At 34.8% G+C, this 19053-nt stretch overlaps 1 protein-coding gene across 49 annotated transcripts in view; it reads right to left on the bottom strand.

The window, feature by feature from the left end:
• Positions 1–19053, bottom strand: part of RIMS2 (regulating synaptic membrane exocytosis 2) — a 491423-nt gene that overhangs the window by 227782 nt on the left and 244588 nt on the right. For 35 of the 49 annotated variants that reach the window (XM_069779840.1, XM_069779846.1, XM_069779845.1 and 32 more), the window contains 3 exons: positions 3417–3625; positions 2165–2284; positions 208–307 (listed from right to left, as the gene is read on the bottom strand). In XM_069779840.1, the coding sequence (XP_069635941.1) occupies positions 208–307; positions 2165–2284; positions 3417–3625 (429 nt within the window). Of the gene's footprint in view, positions 1–207; positions 308–2164; positions 2285–3416; positions 3626–3742; positions 3811–19053 lie in introns of all 49 variants that reach the window. The other 14 variants (XM_069779851.1, XM_069779853.1, XM_069779857.1 and 11 more) reach the window with 1 other exon arrangement.

Below are 19053 nucleotides of genomic sequence, written 5' to 3'. Positions count from 1 at the left end.
ACCATGAATAAAAATGTTAAAATATTACATGAGAATTTATATATGTCACAAATGCAGTAATGTCAATAATCCAGAAATTGAATGTCAGGTTGAACTCTGCAGTAGTTCATCACACCTGTTTAACAAGATTTAACATCTAATTAAACTCACTCACTTGTCACCTTCAGAAAAGCAACTCAGCAGTATAGATATATAGTAGATACATACCTGGTCTAAGATGCCCCACTGTATCAGCTAAGCTTCCTTTTTTAACTTTGGTGATAAATGCGCAGAGTCGACCTGATTCAGTCATCTTACCTCCTACTACCTGTTTCAAAGAGGAAGCATTTTCATAGAATGAAAATTACTTTAAATGACTTAAATGTTCTCACAACAGAAAGAAGAATTCGATTATTTCCTTGCTTTTCAGGTAGCCCAGGTAAGACAGATACATTTGAAAAAAAACACCACAGAATTTTGTCTATGACAGGTTATGTTTGTACCTATTCCGTCTATTTGTGTGATTTAAACACAATGCAAATACAGAATGCTAAAGCTTTTAAACTTTAGCAAATATATGTATAGTATTCACTGTGTTACAAATTACCACCCAAAAAAAAAGTAAGGTATTGGTCATTAGACTGTTTACTTCAATACTTTTTAACTGAAAACAGATATATTAATGTAACAGAACTCACGATGTTCACATTAAGCATCAACCGCCTCAATTTATCAAATTCACTTTGGTTAGGCAAGTCAGATGAAAATACTTGTCATACTGAAGATTTCTCTACAAGAAACTTCAACAGGTTTGACTTTAATATTTATCTTACAATCAGGAGATTCACATATCAGAATCGGTTATAACGGCACAATCTTCAAATTCTTAAGTTTTCTTAACAGTTTTCATATTGGAATTTAAAATTTGTAATACTAAATCCAGCTTAGGTTACTTTCAATAATATAAATATTTGAAAATTCAGGTCAGGAATAACTGCTGAAAAATCACACTTTTCAGAAGTCTATTGAGATTAAAAAGTAGTTACTCTTGAATCTAAACTATTCTTGAATCTCAGTGAAGAGTTCATCTTTACAATAGAAGATTTTAGAATTTTAAACATAGAAGTTTAAACAAAAAGTACTTCATACTACTGTTAGGCACTGTCAGCCTCTTTTGCATTTTCTGACATTAAGACAATAACACACATACCAAAAGTGATGCTTAACTGGCTTCTCCACTGACTTCAAAGTAAAACTGTTTGTCAATTAAATAAAAAATTCAAAAATTTGCAAAGCATGTTAGTGTATAAGTAACTACACAGACTTAATCCCTACTTACAGTGCATGACTATAGCCTAATTTGTGTACCCAAAGTGAAGTCAGTGTCACACTAAATAAAGAATGGAGAATTAATCAAACTTCTTAACGATTTCTCACAACAAGGATGTTGAATCAAAATAAATACATGCTTATTTCTTTTACTGTGTATAATTCATTCTCATTCTTGTACTAGTATTGCTGGAACTACAAATAATAATATCACATGAAAATGAGATCAAGATATGAGCTAAAAATAGCTTCATAATGTGTTTGAAGAGTACTGCATCACAAAAAAGATGCAAACACATTACTTTGTGATAATATAAAATAAATATTAAATAATTTTCTGTCTTGTGTATTTAAAACGTAGCAAACCAAACAATCAGAGGGGAAAAAATCCAGAAACAGGCTCTTCTATTGGCAGACTCTGCTCTGGATTAAAATGTCCTTAACTTCCAGATGTCTCCCAGATCTTCAAAAGAGATAATTTATTTTTCACATTTCCCCCCTCTTTTGGGGAACAGAAGTTATACCATGGTGCAATGCTCAATATTGAAGAAAGCAGCCAGGGCTTGGCTTGCCCAGCAAGGATGCAATTAGTACCCTTGCAGAGCAGAAATTCTCAGCAAACTTGTGAAAACATGTCTAGTCTTTCAGAAAAAAAGAATTTTTTGAGCCTGTCAGGGACCCCCCTAAGATTAATCTTGGTAATTGAATATAAAATGGCTCTATATTGTAATTTTGAGAATGATAAGGCATTATAGATATTGGTATGCATACACCATATAACATGAGAATACTTTCATTATAAACATACCTAGTTTAACTGAAAGAATTATTAGTTCCAAAATTATTCATTACCAACCTTCAATCCAAGCATTGCTCCTGAGTCTCTAGGCACACTTCCATCTTTTAGTCGTTTATTTAACAAAATCCGACCAATGAGACGGTCTCCATCTTTGGATGGTTGCCAAGTTACTGGATGCTATCATATGGTGTTAATGGAAAATACAGTGAATAGGATTTTAAAGAAAAATATTTCAGTAATACTTTTCATTTCCTGATATATTTTTAAAATACCATGAAAGTATTATGATTACACTAATATTTAATGGTCTAGTATAAGAGTAATACTGAATAAGAAGTTTAACTCAAAACAGAAATTTGATGTGAGACATTTCTTCTTTTTCCACTATTCCAACATGTCAGTTTTCTCTTAGACTGACAAACTTTTTCAGTGTTTTACTCTCTCTCAGTAGTAGTACATTAAAAATTATAGAATACATTAAAAGGTATAGTCATTACTCTATTTAAATGTATTGTTTGCTTTTTGGAATAATTACTTCACATATGAAGCATAGTTAAAGTGAACATTATTATTCCGTTACTATACATGGGCACAGTTATCCTTGTATATTGGCATAATTAATAAAATTTTTACATTTTATTTTGTGTAATCATAGCACTTTTTCACAGAAAAATACTATTTCATGCTCTATTTCATGCAAAATTAGCAGGCACAGACAAATCTGCTCCCATTACAACTAATAACTCTAAAAAGATTTATCATAATCTCCACCAAAGAGAAAGCAAAAATAAAAAATACCAAAGCAGATGGCAAAGCCTTTAATTCTGCACAATACTGCACAAAAATGGCATGGCAACAAAACAAAAGAACAACCATGACAGTGAAAGGGAAAAAAGAAAAACAACTTTTCTGTGCAGAGAGACCCAATTTTCTCCCTTTTTCACCTGGGGTTTAAACTATTAATTTAATTTCAGCCCCAGGAGTTTGAACATAGTAAATCAAATAAGCCAATCAGTAGAATCCTTATTGTTAATTACTTTATACTTGAAGGTAATACCATGATATGCTATTATGCAACCATATGAACAACATTCCTTTATGCCTCTCAATTTTTTTCTCAGGCTGCCAAACAGTAAAAGCTGCAAGCATGCAGAGACTTTTCATTTGTTTTTCTTTTCTGCACCTTAAGAAATGCTACATTGTCTCTAGAAACACCCTATCTTTTATTTTATGCACTATTTTAATGAGTGACAGAGAGCAAACAAAGACCAAATGAGCAGGTTAAAATGCAGGCTCCATAACTCAGTACCTTCTCGCTATGGCTATGTTCCTCGTTTAGAGTTGTGCTACTACACGTATCTACCCCAGAGTCTTTTATCTGAGGCTCAGACCATTCCAAGTCCTCTTCCAAAGAGTGGCCACCAAAGCACACCATTTTCTTTTGCCTCTCGGATAAGGTGTTAGAATCCGACAAAACTGCCTGCTCACTAGTTTTTCTTTTTCCCCTTTGACTGTCCCCTATAGGTGTGGGATAAAAAAAAGGATACAAAAAAGAAAACATGCAAAAGTGTAAATAAAACAAAGGAAATGTGAAATGATAAAGGAAACTAAATGGTAAGGCTCCACATGTCTCACCAAAGACATTGGGGATGCCTCACTGCTATGCCAAGACGTATGGTCCAACCAGTTGTAATCCATGTCTCCTGCGAGAATCAGACAAACAAGATAGTGCAGTAAAGGAAAGGTGAAAGGACAGACAAAGATACAGTAAAGTTGTAAAGACTTCTGATTATCCTATCCAATTCATAACCTCAGCTAGCAGGACTTGCAAAGTGCTTCCAAGAAAAAGTTAAGGATCCAACAACAGAGTACATGGAATATGAAATACAGTGAGGAAGGAGGTACATTTGTGTGTGTCTATGTGTGCATAAAATTATGTAGAGTGTAAAGCATCATTGCTTTAGAGTTTTTAACTGTTCCTATAAAATTACTTACAGTAAATTAAATGAAAAGGCAAATTGTATTGTATTCCTAACAGAATTTTCAGAAAGGAAAGCATTTGAATATGGAATAAGTTTTCAGCATAATCTAAAGAAACAGTTATGTCTTAAGGAACATATTTCTTTGCTTTTCTAACACAAGCTAGTATTTATTCTAATCACTTCAATAAAATACTTAAAACAATGGTATTTATATTCAGCTGTATAGTAGATGATGTTTTAAGGAAGGTTAAATGATCTGGTAAATATGATACACTGATAAGAAAAACAAATATAGAAACTATTTTTAGAATAAAAAGCATATTAACTTTGCTTGAAATTCCCAGAGAAATGTCTATTGGTTAAATATCAGGAAGAATTCTAGTAAGTACAGATACCTCATAAGTGGGAATAAATATGTAGGGTTTTGACAAAATATATATATCTTTTATAGAATCAGAATTTAACTGTATGGCAGACACATGGCAGGAAGAAAGGTTTAAAAAACAGTTTTAAAGAAATGTCTAAATTAATGCTGCTGTCCATAGAACTGGAGGATGACTCATGTATTTTAATAAAACATTCTCTTTTATGTAGGTACTTTAAGTTGTAAATTATGCCCACACATTTTGCGTTATTACTTTTCTCTCTCTCTTTTTTTTCTCACCATTGTTACTACATATCACATGAAAAATATTTTGTTACTACATGCTACATAATATTTTGATACTGTTGTATGCAGGAAAAAATGTTGACTTTTCTGTTTAACTACATGACCAAAAGAACACTAAACAAAAGTAGTTCTGCTCTTTTTAGCACAGACCGCAAACAACATTTTTGTATTATTTCCATTACTTCAGATCCTGCTTTGACATTGCTCAACTTATTCCTCTGAAACTACATCAGTAAGTTGGTGAAATATAACTAATAGGTCTAATCACAGTCTTAGCATTTGTCTAGAAAACCTTACAGAGAGGATGTGAAGATACAGCCCCATAAAACTACGTGACAAAAAGCTAATACATGATTTAAAAAAGTAAAATATGGTCTCCTCAGAGGGATATTATGTACAATGAGAAAAATGATCTCTTTTCACTTGTTTTTCTCCTAATATATAGACTTGCATATGCTATATGGAAAAAAAAATCAAGCCTCATTTTCATTTTAAAGAAGGAAATGTACAGAATATGAAGGTTTTCTTTACAAAAAGACACTTTGAACTTAGTCCCTTACATTTTACAGAAACATTGTAGCATATTAAATATCCTTTGATTTCACAAAAACAGTGCTAAAGGGACCTCATAAAATGATTTTGAAGCTTTAATTCATTCATATTTTCTAAGTAGTAAATAGGCCTGCTGTAAATGTATTAACTGTGTTTCTTGATTCTTGAAAGGAAGATAACATTTTAAAATGGGAAATTCTCACCAAAACTGCTTTCTCATGACTGTTAACATCTTGACTATATTACAGATAAAAGTGTGGCTATCCCGCTAAAGGGAAAAGAAATATTCTTCTGAAAGCTAATAACATTTTGCAAAAGGTACTTCTGCCATGGAATTTCCAGTGCTGTCTTACCTTGGCCTCCAAAGACATTGCTTCAGGGGAGCTGAGTGAAATCATTAGTGAGCTCATGAAGATCTAGCCTTTACTGCATAAATATACATTTAGAGCTATCCAGAAGATAGTAAGAGTTCCAGTCTACATATTGCCTATTCACAAATCCTGGTTTTAAAATACATTTAAAAATGAATCTTAAGTGAGAAAAACTCATCTCATTACAGTGATGATGACTTCTCAGCTCTAATTGCATGAACTAAAGGCACATGAGCCCATACTGTTTTTTACCAGCAATTATTTTCTGTGTCATCAATACAACTGCTGTACCCAAAACCAGTCTAACTAAAAAAGTTGTAATTTGGTTCCCTATAATTTGGTATCTAATTCTAGGAGCAGAGCACTGAAATGTAATGGGCTTTATAAGCAGAGCAGTTAAAACTGTTCATTCTCACCGATTCCAATTCCTGACTATTTCTGAGAAATGGTGTATTTTCATTGAAATGACTAAATTTAAATGTAGATATTAGGCATTAAGAATCTACCACTGCAAATTCCTGGCCATTTTTTAAGCCTTTAAAATTCTCAGCAACAATCTCGACTATCACTTATAATCCAAAAGTCACCAGAAAGGAATCCAGGAGTATAGCTATTATGTCCTTGCTGTTCCACAGTGTTTCATAAAGCAGTTTACCTGTACTTTATGAAACCCATCATGGCTTTGCCAGCTCTACTATTCATGCCTTTTCCCATATCAATTATACATTTTTGTATGAGCTTATCAAGAGCAAGGATTCCTATCAAGCTGAACTTTCACTTGTGTGTCTACATAGAAAATAACCTCTTAAAAATGGGAAAGTAAGTTATTGAAAATTTGAGGCCCCTGAGATGTACTGACCATATGCATATTCCCACTGCAAATGTGCATATACCTAGTCACCAAAAACTGGTCTAATCTTCACTTGCTACTCGCATGTCCACAATATGTGCATATAGGTACACACTCAAAGACAGAAATTAAATTAGCTTTACAGTAACTGTGCTTTACAGTACAGATGTGCTGTACGTATATAAGTTCATCCTATAGGTGTTTATATGAGCAAATGTTGAGCAGTGTTAGGCTCTAACATTCTGGCATGTGCACACCCACATTTGAAACATACACACTGACTTTCAGTTAGAGAAAGAAATTCTGGATCCTTTTTTTTTAAATAGAGCTATCCAAAATAGTTATCTACATACATTAATGCATACAATAATATGTGATATCACATATTACTTAAGTTATTGAGCATGATAAATTATTGAGTGATAACTTAAAATTTTAAAAACTTTCCAGTAAAAGTAAAATATATTGGTTATTTTCCTACTATATAACTTCCAATTCCTCTCTGCTTTCAGGGGAAAAAAATTATCTTAAGGTAAGTCTTTTTACATCCTGTTAGAGAAATTTTACAGCCAACTCTCAAATATACTGAATATAGGAACCTCTAATCCTTTTACCCAAACTTTGGATATTCATTTTACAGAACTGTACATCTGAATTAATCAGCCTATGTTCCTTTAACAATCAGTGAAAGGAAACAGATCTTTTTAAGGTGTGGTTCGTTTGACCTGGTTTAGACATGTACTTCCAGGTGAGGTAAATCATACCTTTGTCATATCCAAAATGTCCTATTTCTCCTCCACTGCTTATAAAGGAGGTCTCAGGGGCTCATTCAGACGGTCATCATCTTTTCATCAGGAGGATCCTGCTACCCTAAACTACTATTTTGACACGGTCTCAACTATTTGTTTACATACACAAGAAAATACCAAAATTATCACAGAAAGGGCTCGGGACTTTTCAAGCTCTCATGGAAGGCAAGTCTACTGGACTGATTTTATACAATTAGAAATAGCAGATATTCCTTTTAATATGTCATTTGAACAGGGTATCTGTCCCAGTTTTGGCGGGGATAGAGTTAATTGTCTTCCCAGTAGCTGGTATAGTGTTATGTCTTGGGTTCAGTATGAGAAGAATGTTGATAACACACAGATGTTTTCAGTTGTTGCTAAGTAGTGTTTAGACTAAGTCAAGGGTTTTTCAGCTTCTCACGCCCAGCCAGCAAGAAGGCTGGAGGGGCACAAGAAGTTGGCACAGGACACAGCCAGGGCAGCTGACCCAAACTGGCCAAAGGGGTATTCCATACCATGTGATGTCATGCCCAGTATATAAACCAGGGGGAGTTGGCCTGGGGGAGGATGGCTGCTCAGGAACTAATTGGGCATCAGTCAGTGAGTGGTGAGCAATTGCATTGTGCATCACTTGTATATTCCAATCCTTTTACTATTATTATTGTAACTTCATTATTGTTATTACTATCATTATTAGTCTCTTCCTTTCTGTTCTAGTAAACTGTTCTTATATCAACCCACAAGTTTTACTTTTTTTTCCAATTCTCTCCCCCATGCCACAGGGTCAGGGTGGAGTGAATGAGCGGCTGCATGGTGCTTAGTTGCTGGCTGGGGTTAAACCACGACAGTATCATATACCCTCTTTTTCACTCTTCACCTTAGCAATGGTGACTAAAAGGATCTTTGGACCAGTTTCTGTGTTCAAGTCTTTAAACATAGGTCCGCGGCTCAGCTGCTAGCGTAACTGATTCCTGCTTAGTAAAAAAGTTTCCAAGAGTCCTTTCACCCATGTATTACTATATGGGTGCATACACATACTATATGTGTCCAAGATTAGACACATTTAGCCCAGCATAGCCAAGGCATTAGCACATAGAAATTACTTGCATTTTAAAAGATCCAGTTATTTTGCAGCAACAGATAACTCTTTATCAAATGGTAAGCCCTGAACCTAAACCTGCACAGAGGAACTCATGCAAAGTTGAGCCTGCGCCGGATCAAAGTACTCCTGCTTCTTGCTCTACTATTTTCCCCTCTCCTTTTCAGTCAACATGTAGAAAGCTGACTTTCTTTTTAATTTAGTTGTGTCTCACAGTAAATACTGATTATTCTAAAATTAAAATGATAAGAAAATAAGCAACAACTCCATCCACAGACTGCTTTGTTCATATCTGTACTCTTTTTTCCATTAAAATATGTAGCTGTATGTTTCAAAAAAATTGTCATAGAAATTAGAAATTATAAAGCCCTTGTAGATCATCTAGATTTTGCCCTTAACACTGTATTAAGTCATCTAAATGACAGGTCTAAATACTATAAAAGTTAATAAAATGCAATCAAACTGTTATTAATAAAATATTTAAATTTATAAAAATATAGCCAGGATGACTGTCTGGAAGCCCTGTAGTGTATCACATTTCTATGAGAGACATGTATTGCTTAGTATACCCATGCTTTTTTGAGGTAAAATGAATGACTCGATAAAATCACTGGACATAAATTTTTCAGTGCAAGTTCTATAAATATTAAAATCTTGACTGGGTAAATGATTTGTGAAATCTTGTAAAATTAAAAGTAATACATGTAAGACACATAGTTCTTTGTTTCCCTGCAAGAAAAATCGTTAAACCATAATCTTTCTGTAACAAAGACACTGTAGTTTTAATTCTGACTACCAGAGAAAGCACTCGGTAGTCTCTTAGATATTTTTCTTCCACAATTGCAGATGCTTTATTATTGAGAATATGTGCATTTATGGTGTGCAGCAGAAAGGACTCAGGAAAAAATGTCACCTCATTGACAAATTATATAAGCTATAATTTCAAAGCCATCTTTCATGGAAATAGGAACTAATATATTACTAAGCAAGATACAATCTTAGCTAATGTCGTTATAACAGCATTCAGATGCCTCACGAGTTCAAGAGTGCAGCTGGATACAAGAAAGGACATATGTGAGGTCTGCTCTTATTAATGTCAGTAAGCTCTATGTGTATATGGAACATGGTCAAATCAGGTTGGGAGAAAAATCACATCAGTGACCTAGCCTTTCTGTATAAATGGTGTTAAGCTGAAACCTTTGTAAGCTTACTGATGTTTAGCATGTTTTGCTCATTTTCTTTAGCCAAGACCAAATAGGCAGAGGATAAGATTTTCTTCTTCTCCACCCAGGAACCCACAGCAACGGGAACCTTGAATGACAGTGTATATTTAAAAGAATTCCAGTACGTTTCCATTCCCCTTACATTTTAATGTTTGATTATGTATTTTTTTGCTTTTTAGAACAGCTTTCCCACCGAGAAATATGGTAGTTAAGTATCTTTTAAAAGTCACTAAGTAATTTGAATCTAACCTACACAGTATGTGTCTGCTCTTTCTTGAGTGTTGTCCAAGTTCATGGTCAAGTTCAAAACCATTTATCTTCTAAACAGTTTAGACATAAGATGCTCAATTTAATTGGCTCTTCTAACATACAGAGTCATTTTAGATGCTCTGAGGTGCACAAAACCTTCACATAGGATATATGGATGACCCACACCCTTTCTATCTAAACCAAGATCTATCTAAACCAGAAAGTTCTTCCCTTGGTAAATTAAAAACATCATCTTGCTTTGAACCAAGTAAAACAAGAGCATTTCCTCAAATTCAAATCTCACTGTCAAAAAGGACAGGTCATATAACTTTAAATTCTTCAAGCTGTGAAATCTACCTGACTACATAGAGCATGCTGAATGCATACTACATCCTTAATACATGGGCCAATGACTTTCCATATGTGACAATTTATAATGGGGACTCAGTTCACCACTGCCAGCTGATATCTTCTTAATATTCAAGTTTCTCAGATTTTCACACCTTTGTCGTGTTCCCTGCTACTCTATTTATAATAAGATCGAGGAAAACTGGAACTAATTAAGCATGATATCCTATGGATTTCTCTCTTGTGTGATTGTCTTTAAGACTGTTTTAGGAAGATATTTATTCCAGATTACACTTTTGACCCTACTTCTGGCATTTTCACTTTTCCACTTCTTCCTTCTCTTCTCTCTGTAGGAAGTTTTGAGCTTATGCCTGGAAAAGGAAATTCCTTCAGCAGAATACAAAGGAAAACACACTTTGGAAAGCTTAGATAGGACAGTATTTCTGGATCATGCCCAGTAGTAAGTAATTAAAAGCAATTTACTACTTTTTTATTATTATTCTAAATAGTCTAAATTTTCAGTCCCTTCTTACAGGATATGCCTTTTTCTTCCCTCTTCACATCCGCAAAGACCATACATATGTTCATGGGCTGACCTCACACATCTAACTTGCTTATCTGTCATTACCATGCATCCCTCCACCCTAGGGTTCCAACTGACAGCTTCATTGCAAGTTCTTCACTGTCTCAGGCTTGGAACCATTATCAGCAATATCACCTTGCCTATACCTGAATGAGGGACCTGTTTAAAGAGGAAATAAACACTATTAGTAATGCAGGGGAGAATAAAACCTATTAATACTATTAAAGAATCCCCTATCTGGCCCTTGTTCCAGCAGCTCAGTCTTCTCTAACACTGTGATGATATTCCCATCAACTAAAAGTAGATAGCCTAGTTAGGTGTCCTGAATGAGCCTACCTCTCTTCACAGACTAGTCTACTGAAGTTAACAAGCTCTTGGATATAATGCACACAAGAATTAACTGGTGGCTGGAAGATGAGAAAAAACCCCTATGTTTGCCAAAATGCTGGCTCAGAAAAATGAGTCACCTTAGAAAACAAATGCTAAGAAGCACAGTTCTGTCATACAAGCATAGAAGATCCAATGGTTCTATGACATGTTGGAGCTGCTGCACAACTAGGAACCGATTTGCACATGCACAACAAATTCCTTCTTCAGACTTTTAAAATAGTCCAGGCAAATTCAACTGCCTTGCTGCCAACAGCAAGGGAACAGTAAAACCTGACGAACTCATTGGAAATGAGCCTTATAGCATCCTGGAAGAGAATGCAGTTTATAATTGGAGCACTATGAAAATTTGTGAGTAACAGCTGCAATGTTTAAGAAACAGGTTTGGGTCTTGTGTGCTCGTGATACCTATTTCTGTTAGATTTTTCTTTTCATTACCATTTTATTTACACTCACAAAAGGAGGCTTGGTTAAACTGAAGAAATAAGTAGCTTCAGGAAAACTCTATTTAGCATTAGTAAACATATTTACTTATCCAGTTCACTTTGTGCTGGCTTACCCTGTATTCAGCTTTCCACAGATATACACTCTTCATACATCCTGAAGTTGTGACTTTGGCAAAATGACTGTCAGAGTAGCTCCAACAAGGCTGCCTGGCATCTGGAAGTCTCAGGGGCCTAGGATTTACTGCACATGCACTGAATCCTAAATGTGAACCTATTTCTATTTGGATATTTTGGACAGACATATGAGCTCTCTACCTTTGAGAGGCAGTGTTTAACCAGGTGCATTTGAACTTCTTTTAGAAATGGGCATCTGCTGACACGGAGTCTATACCAATGTTTTCTTCAAATAATACATTTAAGACTACTAGAACAGCTAAAGCCAATGCAAGTAGTAAAAATATGTATTTATTTTATCAACATGTATACATATGCATTGATCCTTCTCATACTTACTAGCAACAGAAAAAAATACAGAAAAACTAACCCCCTATATTGTGTACTCACTTACTTTCAAGCCTTAGTGCTTTGATGTCAACACTAATTATTACAGAAAATAACCCAAAGCTACTTGGAATCAGTATATCTTAATTACTAAGTAAGCCTCAAATTTACAAAGTGAAGACACAGGAGACCATGAAAGACAGCAAGGGAATGGATTCTTTGTGAGAGGTGATGTCAAATTCACAAACAAGAACATAAACTGAGCATTTCGTTGTACTTATGACAGAGCTGTATTAATTTCATCAAGAGAAAAATCAACCATAAGTAATGCTGAAACAGAGAACATGTCAGGAAGGAAAGGAAAATCTTAGCTTCGTTTTAAAGAAACATAAATATATTAATGCGTAATAGCTTTCTATATTTTTATCCCCAAAGTCACAGACATAATCCTAATGAAAGGAGACACTACTAAAATAGAGATGCCTCCTATCATAGGCACATCATTATCTAGAATCAATTTCCATCATCAGCCCAAAAGCCACCCATGATTGAGGATCAGCCAGTTGTTTCATTGATTACATGTTTTTCCTTTCTCTCCACTACTTCCAGTCAGGATCACTGACATCTTGCTATCAAAAAGTGATATTAAGAAATACTTATCTTGTGATTTGCAGTACAAGATAACCAATAAACAAATAATGTATCTGTGTATCTAATAGACTAATACAATAAAAATAAAATATTGTTTAAAAAAAGAAATATTTAAAATTTTGAAGTGAAACAATCTTATAAAATAACCAAACCAATATCTAGGTTCCAGTTCACCGTTGCATTTTTCTGTTCAGTTATTAGGTTTTGTGTGGGAGGAAAAAATATCCTTCACTTTTACCCTAGGACATAGCTGTTGTCCTATAAGGACAGCTGGAGGGAAGGGGTAATGCAAAAAAGGTCCAGTCCACATTTTTGAGCATGGTATTCCCAATAATTTATTACAAGCTCCCAGTGGGCACAGAAAAGGACTCTAAATTCACTTCAAGTGTCTTGATCACCAATGAGGAAACACACATTTTAGAATAGAAATAAGAATAACCTTAAAAACAAAATCTTCTGTATTACATACTTCAACAACAAGACATTTTGAACAGCAAACCACCACCAGGAGTTAAAATGACTTATTTTCTTGTCTGTAATTCTCAGTTTGCATTATGCAGAAAGCCATAGGCAAATTTTGAAATTCTACCTAGCAATCAAGAGGGAAATACAACTACTGTGGTATATGCCACCAGTTTAAAATTAAACTATTTATAACAAGGAATACAGTATTTCAATACAAATCATATAAGTTTTTTTCTTTAAAGCTGATCTAACATTTCACATGTGGAATACGAATAATAGCTTTTCTGATTGTCTAAACAAGTGTAATTTTTAACTAATTCAACCTGCTACCTTCTCAAAACCAATTTCTAAACTGCAGCAGACACAACATAGACTCACTTCACTGTTAAAATGTTTTTATTTAAGAAACAAGAGCTTAATCACAGCAGTAAATGCGAAGTATCATCCATCCCTGGCAGCACACATACTGTAAACGGTCTAGAAATATGCAGTGCATCTGCTGATTCATTAAGCTGGAGTGACAGCAAAAAAATCAGTGCGAGAGGGTTTTTCACCACCTTGACACTGCAATAAAAGCCTCTGTAAACTAGTAATTGGATCACTAACTATTGATCTCCCCTTTAATAGTCACAATGAAGAAAGTAATTTGGTATATGTAAAAACACCTATTGTTTTGAGTTTGGTTATATGTTATTTCTGTCAAACCATCTTCACTGAAGGAAATCAATTACCTCCTTAAAGAGGAACAGAAAACCTGAAAAAGAAACTCCAGTGGATTCCAGAAGTAACAATCATAATCAGCTAATTTAGTTTCATACCTTCTATGCACAGACATTACAGTGTGTTACTATATAATCAAATTAGTTTAGAGCAATGATCTGTTATACCTAGTTTACAGTTTAAAGAACAGATGTGCAAAAATAAAATACCAACGACCGTGGCTGGTTTTTAAGACACCTTATCACCATCAACCTTATTTTGTGCCTATATATGTTTATATATACATATAAACATGCAGGAAAATTCACTTACGTGTTACGTTAAGAGGAAGGTTAGGTTGCAAAATGAAAAATTCAGAAGGCAAGAATGATATGAGACTTAAGTTTGCCATGGAGCATTAATTTAGTCCCTATGAAAATGTATTAATGTATAATTTTTCATAATATGATGGCAAACTCCCCCCATCCCCCAGGACCACAATCATCTTCTATGCACAGAACAAACAATGTAGATTAAATAAGTAACTAATCAATATCTTTGTTTCTTCACTTAATGACCCCTTTCATTAGTTACTGAACATAATCTGAATGCAGACCTAAATACAAAATTATTTCTCTCCTGAGAGTATTTCTCTGGTGCTCTCAGACTATGTTAGTTCTGCAGGAGTCGGGATTAAATTCAAGGAATTTTTGTTTGTTGCCTGTCTGCATAATGAAAGGAAGTGGATGCTACAATTACCTCCTTTTAAAATGAGCTCCTGATATACAGACATAGAAGTAAAAACTGTGAAATAGTCCCAACAATTTTCAGTGCCAAACTTGAGAAATATGGGACTTGATTTTTCTTCAATAATTTCTAGGGTTGTAGTTCTGCCTTTTCCTAGATCTATTATACTCATGCTTAGTAAAGGACAAGAATTTATTAAAATCTATTTACCAAACAAGCATTAAATTTTATTATATGTTTAAAACAAAAAAAATTCCTCTTCCCAACATCTATCCAGGACTGCTCATGTCTATGTATACAAACTGGATGGAAACCTCCTTTGAATAAAAATTGTCTAAGGATGTTCTTCAAAAAGAACCAATATGGTTAGTAAACTGTAGACATACAAGGGTAAGATTGTTAAAGTCAGAGAGAAGAGAGAGAGATACGTTCACATTCCAAAATTAATTTTGAATCCTAACCAAAAAAAAGTAGATTTCTTAATTGTAATTTTCAGTGTCTTCATCATTTCAAAACAATACAGAACAATGGAAGAAGGTCCATGAAAGAATAGTTAGATGCTGTTAGCTCTGCAATTATTTCATTTAGCTGAATACATAAATAAGCATGTTGCTCAGGGACCTTTCCGCAGTCAACAAGAACTACTCCCATAATTATAGCCTTCATGGTAGCTAAAGCTGTAATAAAAGTTACATAAGGGATTTAATCTCAGTCTCCTGTTTTTATATGATCACAATTATCCAAAAATATATCTCCTGAGGCTAAAAATTACCAGCATGAGTTTAAGCAAAAGGTCAGTATTTTTCATTACTTTTTAAGGAAAATTCCCTCACATCCACTTGTTCACCTTTAAATTTCTGTAAAGTTGAGATGAGAGGAGAAAAAAGTCATAGTACTTAATGCCTGCAAAAACAGCACAGAATTTCATCTCATCAATTGGACCAGGTCCTACATTATGGAGACTCATTGCACAAAGCAGTCCTTCAGCCAGTGTAACTTGTGTAGCTTACACCAAAAGAGTTTTTCAGAAGCAAACAAGTAGTGTAGATGAGCCTGGACCACCAGTCTCTTCTCCAGGTAGAAGAACTATATTCACAGAACAGAAGTTGCACATTTCTGATGTAAACACTGAAACTATACTGCTCCAAATGATGTTAATAACTCATTCTTGTTACAAATATATCAAGAATAACAAAGCAAAATGCTTCAAAAGCCACCAAGTGACTTCAGATAGAATTGTGTAAGACAGTTGTGGTGCAGCCATTTTCAAAACATCCTCTTCTCCCTTGCTTCAGTTGCTTATTTCCTTAGGTATGCACCTTACTTGACAATAAAGATTAACACAACCCCTCAAATAAAAGACTTTTCACATTTGCCTTGTGACTCTCCACATCAGTTTTATCTTCAGATAAACTGCTGTTATACTAACCTGCTACTACCTAAAAACTAGCAGCAAATGCATCATGTTCTCCCCATCACCTGTCCTCTTCAGAGACGTGCATTTCATTCATGAACTACTTGTTTATCTCTGTGGAGAATAAAACTGAAAGCCTTTGATGGGGAATCATAACAAGAAATACGAAAATTACATAAACATTTTTTTTTAAATTTTAAATTAAAAGTGTCGAAACCTGCTGAAATTAAGTTCCAGGGTATTCCCATTATTCAAATATTACCATTAAGGAAGATATTTCTGTTGCCTTTTATGGTGAAGGTGAGGAAAGCAGGGCAGAGGCTGCCTCTTTTCCTCATCATGCATTCCTGATATCTCTGTACAGGACTCAGATATGAAAAGAAAGAGTTGTGGGATCCAGCTGGCACAGGTGTCATCACAATGACCTTAACAGATATGGCCAGCTGACTTGTAAACAACAGAAGGATCATTGTCCTGATTTAAATCTGGCAGTGAACACTTGGAAAGGCACCCAATAGTCCCTTGAAAGACTGCTCAGCAAATTTTTCTTAGAATTCCCCAAAACACTCTTCTTTTCTGCCTGTGTCTGCTCAGCACAGACAAAATACCATAAAGCACCTTTGCTGTGCTGTGAGACCTGCAGTCCTTGCCCACGTCAAGGTTTTTTAAAAAAGCAAAGCCTTGAATAAGCTATAAAATAATAAATTTATTATTTCTAGAATATTGATTTTTTTAAAATTTACATTTTTTAAAAGTCTGTGATAATATTTTACTTATTTTACTGTGATTAGAAATAATTTTAACCTCAGTAGTATTCTGATTTTGCTTACTATTATGCAAGTAAATTTGGGCTCTTTGTATCTATCAAAAGAAAATAAAATTAGCTTAAAATGAAATCTTGAGTAGTAATACTGCAAATACAAATACTCACACTACTAACATTTATTACTATACATTTCATAATGGACTGTGATTTGTAATTCCCATTTCTAGAGTTGATTTGCTGAAATAAAGAGATACCACAGGTTTTGCAAACATAGGATTGGCTATGCTCATAGCCATACACTGTAAACAACACAAGCAGTTAATGACTTTTTAGGGTGACATTGCTCTTCCTGCCTATTTTTTTTTAGATCATCCTCTGTCAAATCCGATAAAGAACTGGCAAGTATGATATGCTTTGGGAATAACAACTTTGGCAAACTACATGTCTCAATGAAAACAGTTATAGAATTTAACTGCTTCTCTGCCACAATTCAGCATCTTTTCTTTTTCCTTGTTGCTTTCAAATGAGAACTTATGAAAAAAAATGGCTTTCACATTTCATATATGACTGTGTTCTTAAGATCAGTTTCTTATAATTTTCTTTTTTGTTTGTTTTTACAACATCCTTTCTTTTATAAGCAGAGTATAATAAGCAATTTGTTATTTCTTTTACTAAAGTCAGAAGCAACAAAGAGTGATAATACAAAAATCCCCTACTCCCTGGCCTTCATATATTTCCAAGCGTAAGAGTGTCCCAGTGGGGGAAAGGTTAAAAACTTACTGCACTTTTTCTTTAATTCCAGGTACTGCACACACCAAGAACTTAGTAGGAGTTTGCCTATTCCTATAGAGAATAGAAGGAGTTCAATAGGACCCTTCACAGTCTTTTACTAAAGTGTCCTTTACAACCATAAAATCTTTTCTCATCTCCAAAAACTCTGTCACATGCTATCAACATCATGTAATCAGACATGGGAGCTAAATAAATAGGTGAATGCAATGCTAGTGAAAGACAACTTTGGATATAAATTTACTCAGCTACAACAGTTGCCCCAACCTTTACCAAACCATGAGAAAAGTTCCTGAGCCAGTATTACACTGCAGACAATGCCGTAGTCCTCTCACCGGCAGCTGCAGCTTTCACACTTAATTTTACGTGGCTCTGAACAAGACATGGAAGCACGTCAGTCAACACCTTCCTGTAAGCCATAGGTTATGAGTTACCAATCCACAGTGTAGCAGAAGACCAAAGTGACCATTGACCTCATCTTGACAGCTTGGGTATATTGAGGAATGGGAGCTATCTCATCTATGACAGGCATAATAAAATAGTTAACTCTGGAAGATTCATGCACTTCTTCGTGTCTGTGGAAGCTGTCTATTCCAGTATTAAATACTTTCAGAACTGTAGTGTAACCAGCAAACCAGGTATGGTGGATGTCGAGACTCTGCAGTTCTTTCCCTGGCTTAAAGGCATCCAACAGGAGAACTAGTGGGCAGAGACAGCACAAGGAAATACTGGTGTGGATTGTTCTTTCTCAAACACTATAACAAAGGCAGGTATGCCACACTGGAGATTTCAGGCCCTGTTCCCAACGCTGGCTTTGTACAATGTCTTGGTTACTTAATCTGCTAGAACAGATAAATCATAAGAAGAGTAGATTTAAGAGAGCTTTGAGGATAGCAAAAGGGCTATGAAGTTAATGTACAGGAATGAACACATGCTAGTAGTGCCAATAGAAGAGAGTCAAATGGGTATCACAGTTTGAGAATTTAGATTTTGATTTTTGCAAAATCTTACAAGACCCAGAGCGGACCAAAGGAAGAAGACCATCACACAAAATCAAAGAAGCAGTCCTGGGGGTTAGAGGGAAGTGAACTGAATGCAGGAAAACGTTAGATCTATTGCTTTGTTTAAATGCTTTGTGCCTGAAGAGAACATCACTTCAACCAAAGTTTTGGCAAGTGACCCCCAACTGAAATCTGAAAATTATAACAAAGGTTAACTGAAATGTGAATCTTCAGTTCTTCACATAACAGTAATGAGCAATGAGCTCAAAATACAAGGGATCTGAACGCTAAGCTTTGTTCTGACAGTGATCCATTGATTTCCAGTCGATAAAAATCAAGATAATAAAGCTTTCTTCCACCTACAG

The sequence above is a fragment of the Haliaeetus albicilla genome, chromosome 3 (genome assembly GCF_947461875.1).
Source record: "Haliaeetus albicilla chromosome 3, bHalAlb1.1, whole genome shotgun sequence".
Lineage (NCBI taxonomy): Eukaryota > Metazoa > Chordata > Aves > Accipitriformes > Accipitridae > Haliaeetus > Haliaeetus albicilla.
This window is presented reverse-complemented; position numbering and strand designations above follow the sequence as displayed.